Here is a 22,979-nt window from a genome sequence, read left to right as displayed (position 1 = left end):
GCATGCCCTGGGTATATGTGGGGGATGGGTCCCCGGGGCCAGGTGGCAAGACAGGGACAGTTTGCTTCAGCTGGGTAGTCTTGAGGGTAGCCACGGGGAAAGGCAAGTCCCCAGAGATGAATAGAACCTTGCTGAGGGTGAGGGTGGTGTGCAGTAGGGTAAGTAGAAGGGAGGGCAGTAAAGCAGAGGGAGGAAGTACGCCCCACCCCTAACAGTACTGGCACCCTGTGGACAAAGTCTTGTTCTTCCTTATTTATAGCTTTACCATCCAGTAGGTTTTCCTTTGTGGGGAGAGCAATCCAATCTAACTCCAAAGGGAGTGTTGTAGGGTGAGGCTAAAGTAACCAGGCTGGGGGCAGAAGGAATCTACATATTTTTATATGAAATCAATAATGTGAAAATTACATGCAGATTACCATTTGAGGTAAATGATGTTTCAGGAGGAGGTTAGCAGTAAGGTAAGGGATTGGATCTGAGGGTAACAGACCCTAGAAGAACCCTAGCACTTTGTATGATATTGTGCAAAATAGAATTTGACCTTATTTTAAGCATGCCAGATATTAGGGGTTTATGAGCCTCATTTTCTTCATCTGTAAAATAAGAATGCAATACCTACCTTAAAGAATTCTTTGAGGAAAGTACTTCACCAACCCTAAAGTCAAATAGGAGCTTCTCTTATTAGCTCTACCTAACTTTTTGCTTTCTGAAAAGATTTGCTATAGATTTTTCTTTAAATAACCAGCTTTCCTTATGCATTTAAAAGTATAATTTGGTTTGCAAAAATCTGATTAACTAAAAATGTCTGCAAGCCTCTTACATAAAGTGAATCCCATGTGCATTGAAAAAAGCCCTCTCCCTAGCTAGCATATGGATGCCAGAAAGTCAGAATCTTCTGGGCCCTCATTGGGTACCTGATTCTTTCTCCAGTGCTCAAGATGGATGAAGACTTCTCCTCGCAGGTGAAGAAGATTGGCATGGCCATGGGGACATCCCTATCAGACAAGGACATTGACATGCTGCCTTCAGACATGAGGCACCATGGTAAGGAGTGGGAGTTACTGCAGATTAACCAGCCTCCCTAGCTGTGCTCCATGCAAAACTGCGGGGTGGGGGGAGAGTGGAGCCCAGACGAGGCATTTTTAGCTGTATACGGTAAGCAAGGTTTTTAAATTGCCTGTCTTCTTTGTGTTATTGTCCGCCTTACGCCTCTGATACATGGGACTCGGTTTATCCTGAAATATATACCACTGTGAAGTAGAGAGCAAACTCTTTTGGCATTAAAGAATTGTGCATTTATGGGGATGGGGGGAAAGGTATTCCTTTCTGTATCCCGCTAGTGTGATGGCCTAGTCCCAGCTCTGGGCCCTCATCCCATTCCCTGGCACTAAGGGACAAACAATTACACAACCCCCAAAGTAGGGGAGTGGGGAGAAACTAAAATCCCATTTTTCACACTATTGGTTGGCCAGGTCTGGCTTGTTTGTTAAACTACACATCCTGTAACCCTGGTGCCAAAAGTCTTTCTTCAGGTCATCGACAATGAGTGGCATCTGGCCTATACTTCGGTTCTTCTCCCAGGCATCATCCAGTGCCTATCCCCCTCTTCCTCTCCATGGCCTCTCTCTATACGCCACAAGGGGACCTCAACCCTAAGCTTATTCTCTGGGTCTTGTTCCTTGCCTTTCTGAGGCTTGGTGTCTCCATTGGGCTAAGCATGAGCCTGTGTAGCTCCAAAATACCATACCCCATCAACTACAGGCTGGGAGCACTAGACCTTCTCTGACGGCCACCAATCCAATTCACCCAACAACTACCCTGTCCTATCAACTCTCCCCTCTGTGGCTTGAACAAAAGCATGCCATATTAAAGGGGCTACTTGATATAGAATCCTTATTCCAACTCTTCTAGCCCTGGGTAAATCACTTAACCTCTTTGACTCTATCTCTTCATATGTAAAATGGAAAGGAAGAAAAGAAACAAACATTTATTAAGTATGCCAAGTCACACGAATTTTTTTTTTCGGTTTCCCAGTGCATGTTGTAGTCCATTAAGTGCACAATAGCATTATGTCTAAAAAAAACCCAATGTACATGCCTTAATTTAAACGTACTTTATTGTTGAAACATGCTAACCATCACCTGAGACTTTGGCCAGTCCTAATCTTTTTGTTGGTGGAGGGTCTTGCCTTGATGTTGATGGCTGCTGACTGACCAGGGTGGTGGCTGATGAAGGCTGGAGTGGCTGTGACAATTTCTTTTTTTTGTTTTGTTTTGTTTTTTTGTTGGTTTTGTTTTTGGTGAGCCAATTGGGGTTAAGTGATTTACCTAGGGTCACATAGCTAGTAAGTGTTAAGTGTCTGAGGCCAGATTTGAACTCAGGTCCTCCTGACTCCAAGGCCGATGCTCTTTCCACTGCACCACCTAGCTGCCCCTGGCAATTTCTTAAAATAAGACAATAAAGTTTGCCACATGGATTGACTCTTCCTTTCACTTGAACACTTAGAGGCCATTGTAGGGTTATTAATTGGCCTAATTTCAATTTTGATATGCTTTGGGGAATAAGGAGGCCAGAGGAGAGAGAAAGACAAGGAACTGCCAGCTGGTGAAGCAGTCAGAACACACACACACACACAATTGATTAAGTTGGCACCCCAAAACAATGACAATAGTAACATTAAAGACCACTGATCACAGATCATCACAATCGATATAATAATCATAATGGAAAAGTTTGAAATATTTGTGAGAATTACCAAAATGTGACACAGACACATGATGTGAGCATGTGCTGTTGGAAAAATGGTGATAGACTTTGCTTGATGCAGGGTTGCCACAAACCTTCAATTTGCAAAATACACAGTATCTTTGAAGTACCATAAAGTGAAGCAACAACAAAATGGAGCATGCCTGTATTATTATCCCCATTTGACAGTTGAGAAAAATGAGGTGGACAGAGTGACTTGACCAGGGTCATACATAGTAAAAGTCCAAAGCCTTGGGGCTGCTAGGTGGCACAGTGGATAAAGCACCAGCCTTGGATTCAGGAGTACCTGAGTTCAAACTCAGCCTCAGACACTTGACACTTACTAGTTGTGTGACCCTGGGCAAGTCACTTAACCCCCATTGCCTCGCAAAAACAAAAAAAAAACAAAAAAACAAAACAAAAACAAAACAAAACAAAAGTCCAAATCCATATTTGAACTGAGCCACCTAACTTTGGGGGCTCTATCTACTGCACCACCTAGCTATCCTACCACCTAGCTTCTTCTAAAGGAGATACTAATACTTGCCCTGGCTAACATATATGCGCCATTATTATTCTAGGTTCTTTCAACTACAACAGATTCTTTGAGTACATGCAGAAGTTCCAGACCTCAAGCCAGCAGGAGGAAATCATTCGGAAGTCCTTCCAGATGTTGGACAAAGACAAGAGTGGCTTCATTGAGTGGAATGAGATCAAGTAAAGGGCAGGGAGTGGCCCTGGACCCCATCCTTCCCTCCCTTTGTCTGCCTTCTCCTCCACTCTTGGGAACCCTCCCTCTCCTCCTCTAATCATAGAATCTTAGAACGTCTAAGCCAGAAGGGAGTCCAGTCATCATGCAGGACAACCTCTTCATTCTCCAGATGAGGCCCATAGAGAGGCAATGACTTGCCCAAGGTCTTGTAATCATTTAAGTGGGCAGTCAGTGTTGGAGTTGGGAGTAAAATACTTCTATAGGCTCTTTCTACTACACCCCACTGCCCCCACCAAGGCCCTGTGTTAGGCGATGCCCTTCCCTCCAAAATGCACAGCTATAGTCTCCTACCTTTAGGGGTTTATAGATTACATACACTATTGATGTGGAAGTGCATAAAAAAATTCACAGATAATGGGAAGGAAATGTGCAATTGGACAGGAACACACACTTTCTTTCCCTCTTTGTCGCTCTTGATCTGTTCTTCCTATCCACTTAACCTCCTGTCTCCTATCTGCCATTTTATTCCCAGGAGGACAGAAGAAATAGGCATTGCCCCAATCTAGGCTCTTCTCATCTGATCACTCAGCACTCCCAAGTGCTGTTGGCTGTGCCTACAGCCTCCTCTGGGAGTAAGAAAGCCAATAGACAACTTAGCTCCAAAGCCCCGAGAGCATCCCCATGCCTCTATACTGCACCTGTTCCCAAGCTTGCCCTCCTCTGAGGCCCAGGGATCTCTGCTTCGCAGGTACATCTTGTCCACAGTCCCCAGCACTGGCCCTACGGCGCCCCTGACGGATGAAGAGGCTGAGGCAATGATCCAAGCCGCCGACAAAGATGGAGATGGACGAATTGACTTTGAAGGTCAGGAGTTTGGGGACTGAAGAGAAAGAGGTGGGACAGATTGTGGGGGCAGTGGTGAATAAGAGAATGAGGAGACAAACTAATTCCCGGTTCTGCCGTGAAGGACTTGACTCCCAGCCAATCCAGTCCCTGCTCAGGCCCCAGGGTCCTCCCAGCCCAAGCCCAGCCTCTCCATCTCTTTGTGACTGGCATGTCCTCAGAGTACACTTGTGTAGCTGTCACAGAAGTGCTGAATTGGGAGATACCGTGGAGTTACTTAGACAAATCAATCCCTGGCCAAAGAAGAAATCCTATTTACAATACTCTTGACCAAAGGTCACCTAGCTGCCCTTTGAATACCTCTAGAAAAGGGGAACTTAGTTTTCCTAAGACATTCGTTCCATTGCCAGTCAGCTCTCAGTGTTGGGGAACATTTTTCCTTATGCTGATTCAAAGTCTATTCTCCTGGAACTCCAACCCCCTGGTCCTGGTTATCATCTTTAGGACTAAGCATTCATTTAAGAAACATTTACTGATCACCTACTATGTGCCAAACATGATGCTAGGCACTAGGTGGGGGTGGGGTGGGGGTGGGGGGTGATAGAAAGGTTTTTGGGGTTTTTTTTTCTTGAGTGAGGCAATTGGGGTTAAGTGACTTGCCCAGGGTCACACAGCTAGTAAGTGTCAAGTGTCTGAGGCTGGATTTGAACTCAGGTCCTCCTGACTCCAGGGCCGGTGCTCTATCTACTGCACCACCTAGCTGCCCAATAGAAAGTTTAAACAGGACATCATCCCTGCCTTTTTTCTAGTAGGGGGATATGATACACACGCAAATAACTCTAATACATAAGTTCATTAAACTTGTGAAGCCTCAGTTCTTCATGTGGGGGAAAAGTGAAGGAAATAATGCATTTATATAGCACCTTTATATAGCATGTGTCAGGAACTGTGCTAAGTGCTTTGCGAATGTTATCTCATTTGATCTTCACAACAGCCCTGTGAAATAGGTACTATTGGTATCTTCATTTTACAGTTGAGGAAATCAAGGGAGACAGAGGTTAACTGACTTGTCAAAGGTCACATAGCTACTAAGAGTCTGAGGCCAGATTTAAATTTCCATCTTCCTGAGTCCAGGACCAGCCCTCTATCCACCATGCTGTCTATCTGCCTTATATGTAAGAAAATACCAGAACTACTTTTGTGATGAATGAAAAACCCCAAGAGACAGAGTTTCTGGGTAATTAATACTCAATTGATTAATTAGGCTAGACTGCAATTAATAAATTGATGGTCAGTGGTTTCTCTTGGTAACCAAAGATGAGCCATGGAAAGCCTGAAAGTTATAAATAACCCCTGAAAGGGGTGACAAGTGAAAATCAACCCTGACTGGTGGACATTTAATGAGAAGGTGGGCTAGAAGTCTTCAGCTCCTTCTGCTGAGAACTGTGGCTTGATCATGAGACAGCCTCCTCCCGTGATCTGGAGAGGGGAATCCATCTTCAGCCAGATCACTCTAGTTGGTTTTCTCTTTCATGAGCTGAGTCACCCTAAACTCTAATGGAGGAGCTCAGGGACAGAGGCTCTTTTCCCCAGGGCAAGAACTCACCCAGACTGGATTATATTTATACTCTAAACAGAAGAAAAGCCTCCTAGTTGGTTGGGGTCCCACTCAAGATTGAAAAGCATCTTCCTTGAGGGTAGGGGTAATCTTATCAATCAGTCATATTCTTCTGAGTCTGACTTTGGCAGGTGTGTGTGGGGGGGGGTAAGTGACTTGCCCACAGTCACACAGCTTGTAAGTGTCAAGTGTCTGTGGCCGCATTTGATAAAGCACTTAGCACAGTGCTTTGTCCACTGCACCACCTAGCTGCCCCACAGAGTCTGACTTTTTTTTTTTCGGAGGCAATTGGGGTTAAGTGACTTGCCCAGGGTCACACAGCTAGTAAGTGTCAAGTGTCTGAGGTCGGATTTGAACTCAGGTCCTCCTGACTCCAGGGCCGGTGCTCTATCCACTGCGCCACCTAGCTGCCCCAGAATCTGACTTTTTAACAAGAATGGAGCCTCATTGAGGAAACTGAAGAGAAAAGCCTTGATCCCAATTTAATAATTGGTTATTAATATAACAGTAAAATAATTTCTCTCATTTTACAAGCTCACCACTACCAGCCAATGAGATCCAGCACACTTTTAAGTACTGTACAAATGTCAGTTGTTGTTGTTATTATTATTATTATAGAGTTGTAAAAGAAATGGTATCTGAAGTTTAACAGGGGAAAGTGGGATGGGATCAGGAAAGCCCTCATGAATGGCTTTAAAGGAAGGAGAGGAATGTAAATGAATTTAGAGTAGAACAATCCAGTCATGAGGATTAGGATAGAATGGTGGTCCTATAGACTGAATGAAAAGGAGTAATATGAGATAAGACAACAGGTTGTAGAGATCATTGAATTCCAGGCAAAGGAGTTTGAACCTGGAGACAATGAGGAAGTCACTCATTACTTATTTGTTTGTTTTTTGGTGAGGCAATTGGGGTTAAGTGACTTGCCCACTGTCACACAGCTAGTGTCAAGTGTCTGAGGTCAGATTTGAACTCAGGTCCTCCTGAATCCAGAGCCATTTCGCCACCTAGCTGCCCCAGTCACCCGTTACTTTTGATCAGGGAGAGATGCCAGTCAGATCTCTCTATGTGAAAAGAAGGTGTAAGGTGGTCTCAGGCAGGGGTGTCAAACCCAAATAGAAAGGGTGGGACACTAAACTGGACATAAGGATCCCTGAAGGCCTCATATTGACTTAGAAAACCACATATCAACATTATCTGTGTTCTATTGGATTCTTATTTATTTTGTAATTTCCTGATTATTTCCCAGTTGGGGGCACCAAGAGTAAAGTAAGCAGAATAATTCTTAGCCTCCATCCATACACAAATGGAGAAAATGGGAAACTTATTCTGGGATGAAGAGGCTTTCTCTTCTCTGTGGGCAGATGGTGTAAAGGAAGGAGTCCGTTGTTTTGTGTTTCATAGAAGTCTGACCTTGGTAGCTAGCATGGAGATAGGCTGAGTTTAGAGACACCTTGTAGACACTCTCAGGAGGCACCTCTTTTTTTTTTTTCCTTCTCTGATGACTTGTGGTTTAGCTGGTTTGGCTGCCCCTCTGCTGATCCCTTTGCTCTGATTGCATTCTTTGGGGTATTTTTTTTAACTCCTTTCCCCTACAAGTCTCCTTCCCCTTTAAGGATTCAAGAATCCTCACCTGTTGACACCAGTGCTTTCACCCAGCTATACAGTCTTTGAGCATCATGGAGAAAGAAATCCTGGGGACATACCTAAGCTCATTTCTTTTTTTTTTCTTTTCCTTTTTTTTTTGCAGGGTAATGAGGGTTAAGTGACTTGCCCAGGGTCACACAGCTAGCAAGTGACAAGTGTCTGAGGCCAGATGTGAACTTGGGTCCTTCTGAATCCAGGGCCGGTGCTTTATCCACTCAGCTCATTTCTTTTTTCAACAGGTTGAGTCTGGTGTGCCAGTGGATCATCTGGGTGGAGATGTCCTGTAGGCATTTAGAGGTGTGGGACTGGGGCTCAGAAGGGAATTCATGAGTGGAAATATAGATATGGGAGTGGCATGCATGGAGTTTGATGTGATAGGAATGAGGACATTTGCCAAAAGAGAAAAAGGAAAGACAGGGATAGAAAGAGAGAGAGAAGGAGAGAGAGGGAGAGGGGAGAGAGGGAAAGGAAGAGGGGGAGGAGAGGGAGAGAGAGGGAGGAGGAGAGAAACAGAGAGAGAGAGAGGGAGAGAGAGGGAGGGGAGAGAGGGGAAGGAAGAGGGGGAGGAGAGGAAGAGAGAGACAGACAGAGACAGAGAGAAGGGGAGAGAGAGAGAGAGGGAGAGAGAGGGAGAGGGGAGAGAGGGAAAGGAAGAGGGGGAGAAGAGGGAGAGAGGGAGGGAAAAGGGAGGGAGGGAGGGAGAGAGGAAGGGAGAGAGAGAAGTAGAAGATTCAGGGTTCTGGAAGAGGGTAAGGAAGCAGAGAAGACAAAGAAAGAGCCACTTAAAAGGTAAGAAGAGAACTAGGAAGCCAAGGTGTCTCTGGAGTCAAGAAAATCAAAGGTACTCAGGAAGAGAGGGGATCAAGTGGTGTAGAGGTGATGAAGAGGATGAATACCGAAAATAAGAGTGATGGATTTGGCAGGTAGGTCATCCTTGGTGACCTTAGAGAGGCTAGTTTCAGCAGTGTCAGGTCTGGAGTGGAAGGGAGGGAGGATTAAGGCAAGGCAAGAATTAGGTAGTGAAGAAGCTGAGCCCTAGGATGAAGATAATTTTCTCAAGTTTAGCAGTGGACAGGAGAAGAAAGAAGGGTCAAGGGAAGACATGTTTTGAAGACTGAACATATTGGTAGGCAGAGGTGGAAGAAGCCAGGGGCAAGGGAAAGATGGCTTGAAAGACGAAGAGGGATGACGGATGGAGAAAGGGGTCGCGGGTCAAGAAATCAGCCTTATAAGGATAACACTTATGTCAGAGTAGGAGATAGCAGGAGATACCACTAAGTAGTTCTGACCAGGGCACCGAGGGCACTGTTGTCTGATGGTTTCTATCTTCTCAGTGAAACAGGGAGCTAAGTCAGCCTCTTTGAGTGCAGTGGGTAAGAGTGCTGGGGAAGAGAGGAAAGAGCTCAGAACAATTGCTGTGGGCAGTGAGATAAAGAGCTGATAAAACAGGATTTTTAGAGCAGCCAAGAGGACCCAGCTGGGCTTATGGACCATAAATTTGAAGCGGATGAAATTAGCTCAATCTTTTGACTCTCCTCCACTGACAGATAGCTACTCAGCAGCCCTGGAGCAGGAAGAGAGAAATGAGATGGTGGAGTTTTCTTAGGGGTGAGGATTCACAGGACAACTCTTCAAGTTTTTCAATTCAATTAGATTCAACAAATACCCAATAAGCCTCTCCCTCTCTCTCTCTCTCCCCTTCTCTCTGTCTCTGTCTGTCTCTCTCTTCCTCTCCTCCCCCTCTTCCTTCCCCTCTCTCCCCTCCCTCTCTCTCCCTCTCTCTCTCTCTGTTTCTCTCCTCCTCCCTCTCTCTCCCTCTCCTCCCCCTCTTCCTTTCTCTCTCTCCCCTCTCCCTCTCTCTCCTTCTCTCTGCTACCATGTACTGCAAGCCTTCTGTTCTCCAGGCTGAACATCACTATTTCCATTCAACCCCATCCTCCTTTTGCTTCTAGTCCCCTCATTATCCCAAAATGCCCCTTCTATATGGGCTCTCTTTTATCTCTTCTGAAATATAGAACCCGAGACTACACTCTTTTTTTTTTGGGGGGGGGGGACGGGGCAATGAGGGTTAAGTGACTTGCCCAGGGTCACAAAGCTAGTAAGTGTCAAGTATCTGAGGTCAGATTTGAAATCCGATCCTCCTGAATCCAGGCTGGTACTTTATCCACTGCGCCACCTAGCTGCCCCAGAACCGGAGACTACAACTCATACTCTTGAAGTACTTTATTAGAAGATATTTGGGGTCGGTCAGCTGAGATACATATTCTTGTCCCTTCAGGACAGAATCCCCAATAGCTCTGAGGCTCCCAAGAGAGTCACCTTCTGGAGCTCCCCATTGGTCCTCTTCCTAAAATTGACCCTCCTTGTACCATTCACATTCATCAGCTGTGGTTGATGCAGAAGACAAGCTACTAGGCTGGGGAGCTGGGAGGTAGCCCTGGGCCCAGCAACAGAGATAGAGCCTCCCTGAGGATGCTCTCTCCTTGGATTTCAGGAGGGATAAACAGCTGCCCCTTGACCTGGATCAAAGCCCTTGGATTCTGTTCCCTCTATTTCTGCTAAGTCCTATTCTCTCACACTCTAGGTTTTCATGTATTTACAAGTTGTGCTGTTGGTGAGTTCATGTTAATCCTAAAAAACATTGCGCCCCAGGGCCTTAGAGATCATGTATCTGGTCTAACACCTTCACTTTTACTCTCTCTCTCTCTCTCTCTCTCTCTCTCTCTCTCTCTCTCTCTCTCTCTCTAAATACTTAGTAGGTGGCTATTTAGCGTTAGGCAGTAAGGATAACAAGGAAAAACAAATCCCTGATCTTTAGAAGCTTTCATTCTACTGGGGGAGGGGAATACATGTACACAGATAATAATAACGACAACAACAACAATAATAATAGCAATGGCAATAGCAATAATAATATAAGAAAGGGAGTAAAGGAGGCAAAGGAGAGATCAAAGCATTCTAAGTATATCTGAGGTGGTAGAGAATACTTAAAGTCCCTTCAATTCAATGAACATTTATTAAGTGCCTACTGTGTACAGGGCACTTTTAGTCTCTGCAACTAGATTTCTTAAGGCCTGGGGAGCAGAGGAGAGATAAGAGGATTATAGATTTAAAAATAGAAGGGACCTTAAGATACTTAGTCCAATCCCTTTCTCTGACAGATGAAGAAACTGAGGCCAAGAGCAGCTTAGTGACTGGCCCAAGATCACATGTATACTGAATGACAGGAGCCAGGATTTGAACCTGGGTTGACCCAGGTTCATGATATCCTGGAAATTGATACCACAAATGGACAGAAGTTTTCCAATCCTGGACATCGGTGATTGACAATCTGACTCTTATATGGGGATGTGCCCACCATCGTTTCCTAAGCAACTGGGTATTACTGCATAGGTTCCAGATCCACTGTTGACTCCAAATCCATTGCTCTTTCTCCTGCACCACACAGCAGTGACCCTCCCCATGAGGACTGACTACATGACATTCTACTATAGGAACACAGAGTCCCTTTCTGACCTCTCCCATGGATATCTCCTGTCAAGTTCCAGGATCTTTCTCTATTCCTCTCTGGTCACTTGGTCCAGTGGAGAGAGAGCTAGATTAAGACTTAGAAAACCATGAAGATCCTTGTCCCTGCCTTTGTTACCTACTCACTGTGTATCTTTGAGCCGCCCCCCAGCTTTGCTGAGCCTCGACTTCCCCAAATGTAAAACAGGCACAATGACCTTTCCCCCATCTCTCTCTCTTTCAGTGGGTTGTTGCAAAGAACAAAAAGGTGTAATGGGGCATATAACCTGAGGCATTCATTACCTTTCCCTTCCCCCTTCAGAATTCTCTGACATGGTCAAAAAAGAGAAGATTCCAAAGAAGAAATAGAGAGAAGATAGACCACCCCCCCACACCTCAGCTGCTCTTCACCCGAGTGCATCCAGCCCTACTTACCTTCAGCTTTGAGAAAGTTACTGGGTTGTACCTGCACATACAGTGGGCCAGCGAGCCTGAGATGAGGAAGACACCCACTGGTGACCAGCACCCAGGCAGGCACAACTTTTATCCTGGAAAACAGAATGTTAGCCCCTCCAGGGCAAGGATTGTTTTTTGTTTTGGCCTTTGTCTCCCTAGCATCTCCTTATACACAGTAGGCACTTAATAAATGTTTGTTTAATCAAATGGAATTGAACAAAGGAGAAAAGATTGGTAAGTGAACCAATTTAAGTATAACTATCCATACCCACAGCTGTAAGGACCCTTGGGGCTTGGCCCAAACCTGCCATCCCATTTAGGCAAAAGGCTCCTGCTCATGCCACTGGTACTTTTTGTTTTTTTTTTGCAGGGCAATGGGTGTTAAGTGACTTGCCCAGGGTCACACAGCTAGTAAGTATCAAGTGTCTGAGACCGGATTTGAACTCAGGTACTCCTGAATCCAGGGCTGGTGCTTTATCCCCTGCACTACCTACCTGCCCCGATGCCACTGGTACTTAAAAGAGGGACAAGGACTTTTTACTGCCCAGTTTCTGCTTTCTCTTTTTCACCCCTCCCTCCCAGCCTGTCCCTAAGACACAGGGAAGGAAAGCACTTAGGATCAACCAGATTTCTTAGTGCCCCAGAGGAGAGTTGGGAAGCTGTGATCAAGAGCCTGCTTTTGGCATCCAAAACTACTGGAAGCCTAGGGAGCCCATAATGGGTTCAGGAAAGATGCAGAGCCACTCCTGTGGATCCTGGCCAGGAGCCACTGGTGTAGGCCTACCTTAGACTCACTGCCCCTGAGTGAGCAGCCTGGGTGGTGCCTCTCACTGAGACACCCTTTCCCCTTTCTCTTCCCTTGGGGGTGGGGTGAAGAGTGTGTAAGGGGTAAAGGGAGGGGAGAACACCTCCCCAACCACAAATCCATCTTGCTGTTCTAGAGGTCTTCTTTTTTTTTTTTTTTACATATAAGGTATTTTATTTTTTCCGTTAAATGTAAAGATAGTTCTCAACTTTTGTTTATATAAGCTTTACAATTTCAGATTTTTCTCCCTCCCTCCCCTCCCTCCCCCTTCCCCTAGACAGCAGGTAATCTGATATAGGTTATATCTATATATCTATATACATATAGATATAGATATATATACACACACATATATATACTTAATAACATTAATCCTATTTCTGCATTAATCCTGTTACAAGAGAAAAAATCAGAGCAGTGATGCAAAACCTCAAAATAGAAAAAAAACACAACAGCACCCAAAACAAAAGAAATAATATTGTTCAATCAGCATCTATACTCCACAGTTCTTTTTTTTTTCCTTGGATTTGGAGATCCTCTTCTATCATGAGTTCCCTGGAACTCTTCTGTGCCATTGCATTGGTGAGAAGAATATATCACCTATCTGTGATGAAGGCTGCCTCAACTTCTGATCCTGCCCAGGTCCTGGTCAACTGATTAGCCTAATATGCCAAATTAGAGCCATTGTGAAGGGAAAGAGAGAAAGTTAGCAAGCAAGAGTGGTCTGCAAGGGGCCTGCCTAGGCATGCTCACAGTTCAAGGTGACCCCTGCTCCGAAAGGGCCCCCTGGGGTGGAAGATGCAGTCTCTCCAAATCACCCCTCCAGTTGGCACAGGATACCTGCCCACTCAAAGTGATTTCCCCAGTCAACAGAGTTGGGGCTCACCAAATAGGGTAGGGAGTAAGGGATTACAGTTGGATTCAGGCCCAGGACAGAGATAAATTTCAGATGATCTGGAAGAAAGACCAAATGGGTAGAAACCTCTGGTGGCCCCAGAGAAACACACATCTGGGATTGTCCAGGGAACTGGCAGGGACAGCACGAGGGGACTGTGAGCCTCAAGATGAGGCACTGACTCTAGAATTCCCCTAATGGCATCATGGAGAATGAAGAGCCCTGGAAATACCGAAAAATTCTTTGCCCTACTTACCCCCTCTGGAAACACCACCTAGAAACAGCATCTTGGGAATCTGTCCACCAAAAGGACAAAAGTTTTCCAACCCTGGACGGCTGGGATAGTCTGAATCTTCCATAGGGGGATGCCCACCGTTGTCACCTTCTGAGTAAAGGGAGTATTACTGCATAGATTGGCTATACTTCTTGGACTGGAATTAAGCATAAAGGGAAATTCCCATAGAGATTCCAGGGTGAACAATATCTTCTGGGCAGATGATGATAAAGAGCCAAGGCCCAGGGGGCTAGGGTGCCATCCTAAGTTTCACAGAGGAAGAGACTCAGGTTAGAACTTGAATGAATTTATGGCACAGCAAGCAGAAAAAAGCAAAAAGGGGAAATGCCTAGAAACCCAAATGTGAAAAAACAGCCTCATAGAGAAGAGTCTATAACAACATGGGAAGCATTCTGAAGGGTATCAGGGCCCATGGGAAGCCCCAAGCCACAGACTGGGAGATGGCTACTCTCATAGAGATGTATTCAAGGCTTCTCAAGCCTTCCTTAATAAGACGGATCCCGGGGGCAGCTAGGTGGTGCAGTGGATAAAGCACTGGCCCTGGATTCAGGAAGACCTGAATTTAAATCCAGTCTCAGACACTTGACACTTACTAGCTGTGTGACCTTGAGCAAGTCACTTAACCCTCATAGCCCCCCCCCCAAAAAAAAAAGACTGATCCCCCTTAGAACACACTTGGGAATATTCCATCTTGGCTTCAGTCCAAGTCTTGCTGAAGTTTTGTGTGTGTGTGTGTGTGTGTGTGTGTATGTGTGTGTGTGTGTTGATTTCCTGTTTAATTTGTATACTTACAGGTTTATTTTTGTTAGGGAATAGCAGTAGCTGAAAGTCAATTTAGGATTTTTTTTTGCAGGGCAATGGAGGTTAAGTGACTTGCCCAGGGTCACACAGCTAGTAAGTGTCAAGTGTCTGAGGCCGGATTTGAACTCAGGTACTCCTGAATCCAGGGCCAGTGCTTTATCCACTGCACCACCTAGCTGCCCCCCAATTTAGGATTGTTAATAATAGCACAGAGATGGCCCAGGAGGAGGAAAGGTACCCTCTCTCATTAAGGGGCTCCAGCTTTGGGCTCATGTGGACTGAGTTCATGTCCTGAAGAAGCTAGGCTCTAGGGAGGGGAGTCAAGCTCCTCCCCCCTCTGGTTTATTCTCCTGTCATCCCAGAGTTTTGGAGATCTCTTAAGCGATTAGCAGGGTTCTTTCATTAAAACAAACAAACAAAACCAAAACAAAACAAAACTCAATATACAAAGTAGATATGCTATAGTATATTTATTTACTTCTTCCACAACCGAAGAAAGAGAAAGGAACGGGGGAATAGGCATTTATTAAGGGAAAGAGGAAATATGCATTTATTAAGCATGTACCAGGCACTGTACTTTGTGGTTTTTTTATAAATATTATCTCATTTTATTCTCATAATGATTCTGGGAGGTAGGTGCTATCATTATCTACAGTTTACAACTGAGGAAACTGAGGCAAACAATGGTTCAATGACTTCCCCAGGGTTACATATCTCAACTCTCTTCCTGGCCAACGGCCCAGTTCTCTATCCACTGCGCCACCTAGTGTCGACACAAAAGATCCATAAGTGCACATTGACCAATAGTTCAAATATGGTGTCACTAAGCTGTCACACATTATACTCTTCCCGAAGATGAGGACTTCAAACGTGAAATACTGTAAGGGATGGCTGAACAGGCATTTCCCTTTCCCTTCCAATCCGCACTGTCCCAACTATTCAATCAAGGTCCATAGCTTCTGGTCAGCCAGGTGGTGGTGGTTGGTGGGTGTCATCTCTGAGAAGCTGCTTTACAGAGCACGTCCTGTTGGGAAACCAGGACCCAGATCAAGAAGCACCTGGCCTGTTGTGATCACAAGGCTGTTATCAAAGCTAGAAATATCCATCTCGAGGTGCTATTTGGTCCTGTGCTCAGGGAAAGAACCACAGAACAGAGCCTTTGAATCCAATCACAGGATCCCCCGACACACTTTCATTACCATGTGGAAATGGGCAGCCGGATTGCCAGGGGCCGAGGGAAAGCATAAATGATCCCCTTCCTTTCTTGATGTATTTCTGAGGGAGAGGTTTAAAGAATCCTGATGGGAAGAGTTGTCTCATTGTAAAATCTACTAGGGGCAGCTAGGTGGTGCAATGGATAAAGCACCGGCTCTGGATTCAGGAGGTACTGAGTTCAAAAGCGACCTCAGACACTTGACACTTACTAGCTGTAGGACCCCGGGCAAGTCGCTTAACCCTCATTGCCCTGCAAACAAACAAACAAATAAAATCTACTAAGTGAGAGGTGGCTATGTGGTGCAATGGATAGAGCACTGGCCCTGGAGTCAGGAGGACCTGAGTTCAAACCCAGCCTCAGATATTTGACATGTACTAGTTGTATGACCCTGGGGAAGTCACTTGACTCTGATTGCCTTGCAAAAATAAGTAAAGTCTACTGAATGGGAAGCTCTTGCTGCTCAATGGCTAGTCCTCTTTGGCACAACTTCCCTAAGCCTTTTCTTTTTTTGGTGAGGCAATTGGGGTTAAGTGACTTGCCCAGGGTCACACAGCTAGTGTTAAGTGTCTAAGGCCGGATTTGAACTCAGGGACTCCTGAATCCAGGGCCGGTGCTCTATCCACTGTGCCTCCTAGCTGCCCCTACCCTTTTCAGAGAGAGCAAAGGACTACTTAGGAGTGCCTCTGTTCACATATGTCCTTCAGCAAAAGACATGGGTATGTATCATTGGAAGTATTTTGATGATGGGGCCACTGGAAGAGACTAGTGCTCTAGTCAGAGCAGATGCAGGAGGGAGGGGGGGAGGCTCCTTTGATTACTGCCATTATACTCCACCTCAAGTTAAATATTGCTGTAGCCAAGAAATCAGCTGGGGTGTACTCGGTATATCTGTTCATACCACTAATTCTAGAACATTCTAGAGAGTTAAGAATCATCCTCTTGAGGGCCTTTCCCCTGTGCCTTGTACTAAAGAGTCTCAAAGAGTCTATGTAACAGATTCAGTGCCATGCCAGACTACCAAAGGATTATTTTGTGGAGGGGGACAAAATGATAATAAAATGAAATATGATCTGGAGAAATAAAAGGTCAAGAATATCAAGAAAAATAATGGAATAAAGTGGGAAGGAAGCCTAGCAGTACCAGATCTTGAACTATATAGTATTGTGAAAGTAATCATAAAAACTGTTTGGTATTGACTCAGGAAAGGTTGATCAATGGAACAGATTAAATGTACAAGATTTAAAAGCAATTGAACACAGTAACCTAGTGGTTGCTAAACCCAAGAATACTACCTTCTGGGGTAAGGACTCACTATTACAAAACCTGCTTAGAAAATTGAAAAGTAGTCGGGGGAAATTAGGTTTAGACAACATCTTATACTATATATAATAAGTTCTAAATGGATACATGATCTACATATAAAAGGATAGCTGGATATAGATAATGTCTGTATATATGTATTTTATACATACACAAATATATATATATATACATATATATATATGTTAAAAAAGAAGGAAAGGGAATTACTTTCACAACTATCTATGAGAGAAAGTTCTTGACCAAAAAAGGATAGAAACAGTTATAGAAGATAAAATGACAAATTCTGATTACACAAAATTAAAAAGGTTTTGAACAAACAAAACCAATGTGGTTAGTTTGACTTAGAAGGAAAACAATGAGCTAGGAAAATCTTTTCAGCAATTTTTTTCTGTTAAAGGTTTATTATCCTATACACAATGTATATCGTATATCAATGGAATTGATTGAATTGATTCAAATATACAAGAACAAGAACCATCTCTCAATAAATATGTGGCCAAAGGATATGATCAAGAAATTTCCAAAAGAAAGCAAGCTATCAACAACCACATGAAAACATGCTCCAAATCATTAACAATTAAATGCAAATTAAAACTTTGAGTTTATATCTCATATCCATCTAATTGTAAAAGATGAAACAAAAGAAAATGATAATTATTGGAAGGGATATGGGAGAATTACACATTAATTCACTGTTGGTGAAGCTGTGGAGGGGTCCAACTATTCTGGAAAGCAATTTGAAATTATACCCCAAGAAACATTAAATTGTGCATATCCTTCAACCCAGGATATTACTCTATGGCACACACTCCAAAGGAATCGAAGACAGAGAGAAGGGTCCCATATGCACAAAAATATCAATAGCAGCACTTTTTGTTGTATATACCTATCAACTGAGGAATGATCGAACAAATTACAGTGTATGTACCAGTAATATTCTTGACCAGGAAAAAAATGACAGAATGAAATGATACAAAGAAGCTTGGGAAGACTTCTATGAACTGATGCAGGGTCAACAGAACTGAACCGGAACAATTATACTATAGCATCTTAATATTTTTTGCATGAAGGACACCTTTGGCAGTCCCCTATGGATCTTTTCTCAGGATGTTTTTAAATGCATAAAAGAAAAAATGTATTAGAATAGTTATCAAAAAATTTTTAAGACATCAACAGACTCCAGGTTGAGAATCCCTGATTATATGCCTATTGCATTTTAAGAGAAAACAACATTTAATGACTTAATAGCAAAATCAAAGCAGCAACAATTCATGACTCCAACATAAGACTGAAGATGAAACGTGCTTCCCATTTCTTGGCAGAAGGGTGATGAACTGCAGGTGCAGAATGAGATATGCATCTTTGAACATGATTTATATGTGAATTTATTTTGCATGATTATACTTATTTTTTACAAGGGAAGGATTATTTTTGGAGGGGAAAAATTATGGGGGTAAGTGGAGAGTAGTGATAGTGGAGCAATAAAGAGTGTCAATAAAATAAAATACACAAAAAAGAGTAAAAGGAAAGTCAGAGAAGACACAGTGTATTGTTGGTACTATTGTGCTAAGTATACTATGTACTTGGAAAAACAAGCTATATTTACCAGTGATTTTTAGTTTCACACACAATCTTTTGGAGTAGCGGAGAGTGTGCCAGGCCAGGAGTCAGAAAGAATTGTCTTCCTGAGTTAAAATCTGGCATCAGACAATAGCTGTGTGACCCTGAGCAAGTCATCTAACCCTGTTTGCCTCAGTTTCCTCTTCTGTAAAATGATCTGGAGAAGGAAATGGCAAATCACTCCATTATCTCTGTCAAGAAAACCCCAAATTGGGTCATGAAGAGTTGGACACGACTGAACAACATTATGAACTATTCATCTGTTCCTTGTGTATGGAAATGTTCACTTTTGTTGATGCTTATGAAGTTCATAATAAAAAAGGAATTTTAAAATATCCAACAAAATCCACATGATGCAATTTTTAATGGCCTCTGAATGCCATGGAAAGAGTTCCAACCATCTATTCTATACAGTTCTTAGGTGATTCCACAACTGACAAGTCTTTTTGAGGGCCCACAGGCAATGGGCCTGAAGATTATAATGACTATCCAAATGCAAATATATGTAAATTTTAAAAATGGTAAGTCACAAAGTTTTCATAGTTACTGCCTTTCTAATATTTATAAAGTCTTCTCTCAACCCAAAACAATTAAGAATAAAAATTAAAAGTGTGAAGGAAAACAAAATACGCTTCTCCTCTCTAAGACAAAGTCTTACAGAGCAACGATGTTTTCCCAACAGGGATGTAGGACTTAAGATTGATTGGAAGTTTCCCACTTACCTTTGGGTGAGAAATCAAACTGTCCCAGGAGATAATTCCTCCATAGGTCCCTATAGCATTTAGGGAAACCCATACATTTCCCCAATGGCTCTCCCACCAGGGCAATCCAAATGGAAGTCTGGACAAAAAAAATCTCCAGAGTGTCCCTGAAATACATAGGCCACCCCATTTTTCTAAAATGGATCCTTTGCAATACTCTAAATCGAGGTACCCATCCTGAGCTTGTCTGGGGCTCATAAAATAGTCTTATGTACTTAGGGGTGATATATAGGCAACAGATGGCACGTGGGGGCTAAGCAGGATGAGCTGTCAATCATCCAAGGAGCCAGTGGGTATATTGAGTATGATCAGATGACTTGCTCGCCCACCTTTTGTGTGGGAGGAACTTCCTTAGCAGCTCACTTGGGGCTTCTACAGCTTACCTAACATCAGGATCAACTGGCTGTTAGGTAGGCTGCCCTCAGGTCAAGGTGAAAAACCCCTTGGAGTTTAGGGAAGTGGTACTGGGAAGACTGGCAGATGGCCCCTACCCACCTCCCCTTGTCTCTGTTTCCTAATCTTTAAAATGGCAGTAATAAAAGCAACTACCTGAACGGTTGCTGCCTGGAACAAATGAGATATATGTAAAATATTCTGCAAACCTTAGAGTACTATATGAATACTGTTATTATTATTATTATTCAGTAGGGGCTAAGTTTTTGCAGACTACAATGATACGTAGTTTCCACCCATATCTTTCATTTGCCTTTACCAAAAAGTCTGGCCCCTTTAAAGCTAACCCTTCTTTCTTGTGGCAATGAATTTCCATCATAAATCCCTCCTTTTCTGGAAAAAGATCCATATGACTCAGCTGTTTGTTCACTTCTTTGTTGGTCTGGTTAGTTGAATTCATGTAGCTGTTGTCCATGGAAGGACTTTTGATTCCACTTTTGGATCTGGAAATGAATGACTTCTGATTACATTTGACAGATACAATGATATGTACCCACTATTAGCCCTTACTGTGGCTTGGTGATGTCTCTTTTGTTTCAAAGGTATTTCTGTGAGTTTTTTACTTTGTCATGTGTATTGAGAACATCTGTTAATCCTTTTTCCCTTTTGCCAAGGTGACGGACCTTGTGTTTCATTAATATGCCACTGGTTTTTGTTAGGATGCTTTCCAAATTTGTTATGTCCATTTTATAGTTCCAAAAGTATACATTAAAACTGGTACTGTGGAGATGTTAACTACTTTAAACACATTCATTGCATTCAGCTTTGCTTTCAGGACATTGATAAGTCTTTTGACATATATATCCACAAATTTTTCCTTGATAACTTTATGCTCATTGTGTCTTGCCTGGAGAAACACAAATTATCTGTATCACCTTTGTCCATCGGTTCAATTTGCCCTCCTGATTCAAGGCCAAAGGCTTCCAACTCTATTTTCCAGTTGGCAATACACTTAAGAATTTTACACTTGAGTCCAAAGAACATTTTGATATAATTTTCAAAAGATTCCACAAGATAAAGAAACCTATTTAATGTTATTCAATGAACCCACATTTGATACATTGATAAGAACAGTCTTAGCCAAAATTGGCAGAACTGTCTCACCAGAAAGATGCCATATTTGACATCTTAACATTACTATAGTCGCAACATATGGCTATCAAATACTAATTATTCTAGTATTCTTAGATCTATTTTATATATTTACAGTACATGAATAAGTCATCAGTGTGTGACTGATTCAAAGGATTTGTGGTAATAAAAAAAAGTATAAATATTTTACAGTGGTGGGCTAGTAAATGTTTAACAACAAGCTCTCTGGGAGGGAAATGTACATATGACACACTCAAATTTAACCTGAATTATTAATATTTTATTCATCACTTTCTTAAGTTTAGACAATCAACAAAACAATAAATTAAGCCATCCTGTGCAACATTTGCTGACTTGAGGTGTAAATGCTCACAATGAAAATTTAACAATAAGCTCAAGAGGTGGTTCAAGCTGGTTTTGGTTAGCATGGCACTTTTGGGGCAGCCTGTTCAATAATTTCCAAGTGGATAGTTGTTCTTTACATCCCCTGGGACATTTCAGCATTGCTTGAGGTAGTGCAGTAGATAGAGTTTCAGGCCTAGAGTCTGGAAGGCTCATCTTTCTGAATCTAAATGTGGCCTCAAATACTAGCTGTGTGACCCTGGGCAAGTCACTTAATCCTATTTGCCTCAGTTTCCTCATCTGTAAAATGAACTAGAGAAAAAAAATGGCAAAAAACTTCAGTATCTTTGCTAAGAAAATCCCAAAGGGGGTCACAAAGAGTTGAACAACACTGAAAAACAACTGAATCACAAGAGATGGTCTGTAGAGTAAGGAAAACTTAAATTCAAATCCTCCTCCAACATTTACTGTGTGACTCTGAACAAGCCATTTAACTTCTTCCTGACAACTGCATCGTCTGTAAAATGGAGATAATAGGACCTGCCTTAAAGGGTTTCTGTGAGGATCAAATGAGAACACATGTGTTTTGAAAAACTTAAAGCACTATCTATATGATGGCTCAGCTCTTCTTATTACTGCTTCTTTTTGATCCTTAGTCAAAATAGTATGTGTCCATAGATTTGATAAATACAAATAATGAATGCTTTATATAAAGTACATGAAGACATCATTCATAGGTGTTTTACTTTTGCACTAAATAGGTGATGCCATCTGTTAAGAAAGGTGGGGTCAGGCATCCAGGTTAGTAGAGAAGCTGGAGTTTCACTCACCCATCCTTGACTCAACAGGCTTGTTGTTTATTCTATGATGGGTGTGAAAGCTTTTCATTTTGCATTTGACCCAACTCACATTTTCATTGTGTTGGGCTTGAGACCATATAGATGAAATTTTCCACATCCTCCTGATTTAAGGATTCCGTCCTGTAACAATTGGAGTGACACCACCTGCTGGAGAGTTACTGTAGGAAAGCTCCACCATGAGGAGAAGGCATCTGAGGGCAAGGCATGTGGCTTTTCCTTGGTGTCAGGAAGTGACATTTGCTTGTGGGTACTATCAAAGCTATCAGCTAATTAGCTTGGAGGTGTGTGTGTGTGTGTGTGTGTGTGTGTGTGTGTGTGTGTGTATGGGACATTCCCAGTTTCACAGGAGGCTTGTGAGATGAAGAAGGTGCGAGGCTCACTCTCTCTCTGTTTTGTGAGGACCTCGGCGGGAGTGGAGCAAGAGACAGACGCTGGCTCCCTGAGATAGATAGCTGAATCTAGGCCTCTTTCTCTCTCTTCACCAAATTCTTATTCTCTTTAATAAATGCTTAAAAGTCTAAACTTTTGCTAAAGCTTCTAATTTATTGGTGACCACTCATTAAATATTTTAGACAGTATGGCTTGATAGCAACTTTACACTCCCTCTCTGATTTCTCTTCTTTTCGAGCTTGCGGTGAGTTTTTGTTGGTATTTTTCTTGTGTTGCTGTTCTTTGTGTTGCTTTGGCTCATTCCCTCCTCCCCACCCCACCAACCTTTTGACTTTTACTTTCTATTGCCAATTAAGGGAATCCAGGCTTTCTGATGTGCTTCATTGCCCACATTAAAAGTCATGTGTATTGGGTGATGCAAGGATCTAGTTTTCTACTTAGCACCAGCCAGATATTGATTCGGTCTTCCACTCTTTCTGCAGGTTTCTCATAGCTTTCTGGTTACAGATGTCACGTGTACTAGTGTTTCTATTCTGTCAAACATTGTGAGAGAATGAATTCTTTCATGATGACATTAGCAATTCATAGCTTCTTTGAATTA

At 42.9% G+C, this 22,979-nt stretch overlaps 1 protein-coding gene across 1 annotated transcript; it reads left to right on the top strand.

The window, feature by feature from the left end:
• The first annotated feature begins 924 nt into the window (after positions 1–924).
• Positions 925–11,634, top strand: PVALEF (parvalbumin like EF-hand containing). The gene is made up of 4 exons (XM_044000150.1): positions 925–1,041; positions 3,324–3,459; positions 4,203–4,318; positions 11,392–11,634. Exons 1-4 carry the CDS (start codon positions 936–938, stop codon positions 11,436–11,438), a joined length of 405 nt encoding a protein of 134 aa, XP_043856085.1. The 5' UTR covers positions 925–935; the 3' UTR covers positions 11,439–11,634.
• Positions 11,635–22,979: the final 11,345 nt, after the last annotated feature.

Source organism: Dromiciops gliroides, chromosome 4 (assembly GCF_019393635.1).
Source record: "Dromiciops gliroides isolate mDroGli1 chromosome 4, mDroGli1.pri, whole genome shotgun sequence".
In the NCBI taxonomy this organism is placed as follows: Eukaryota; Metazoa; Chordata; class Mammalia; order Microbiotheria; family Microbiotheriidae; genus Dromiciops; species Dromiciops gliroides.
Note: the sequence above shows the minus strand (reverse complement) of the source record. Positions and strands in the feature narration are given on the sequence as shown.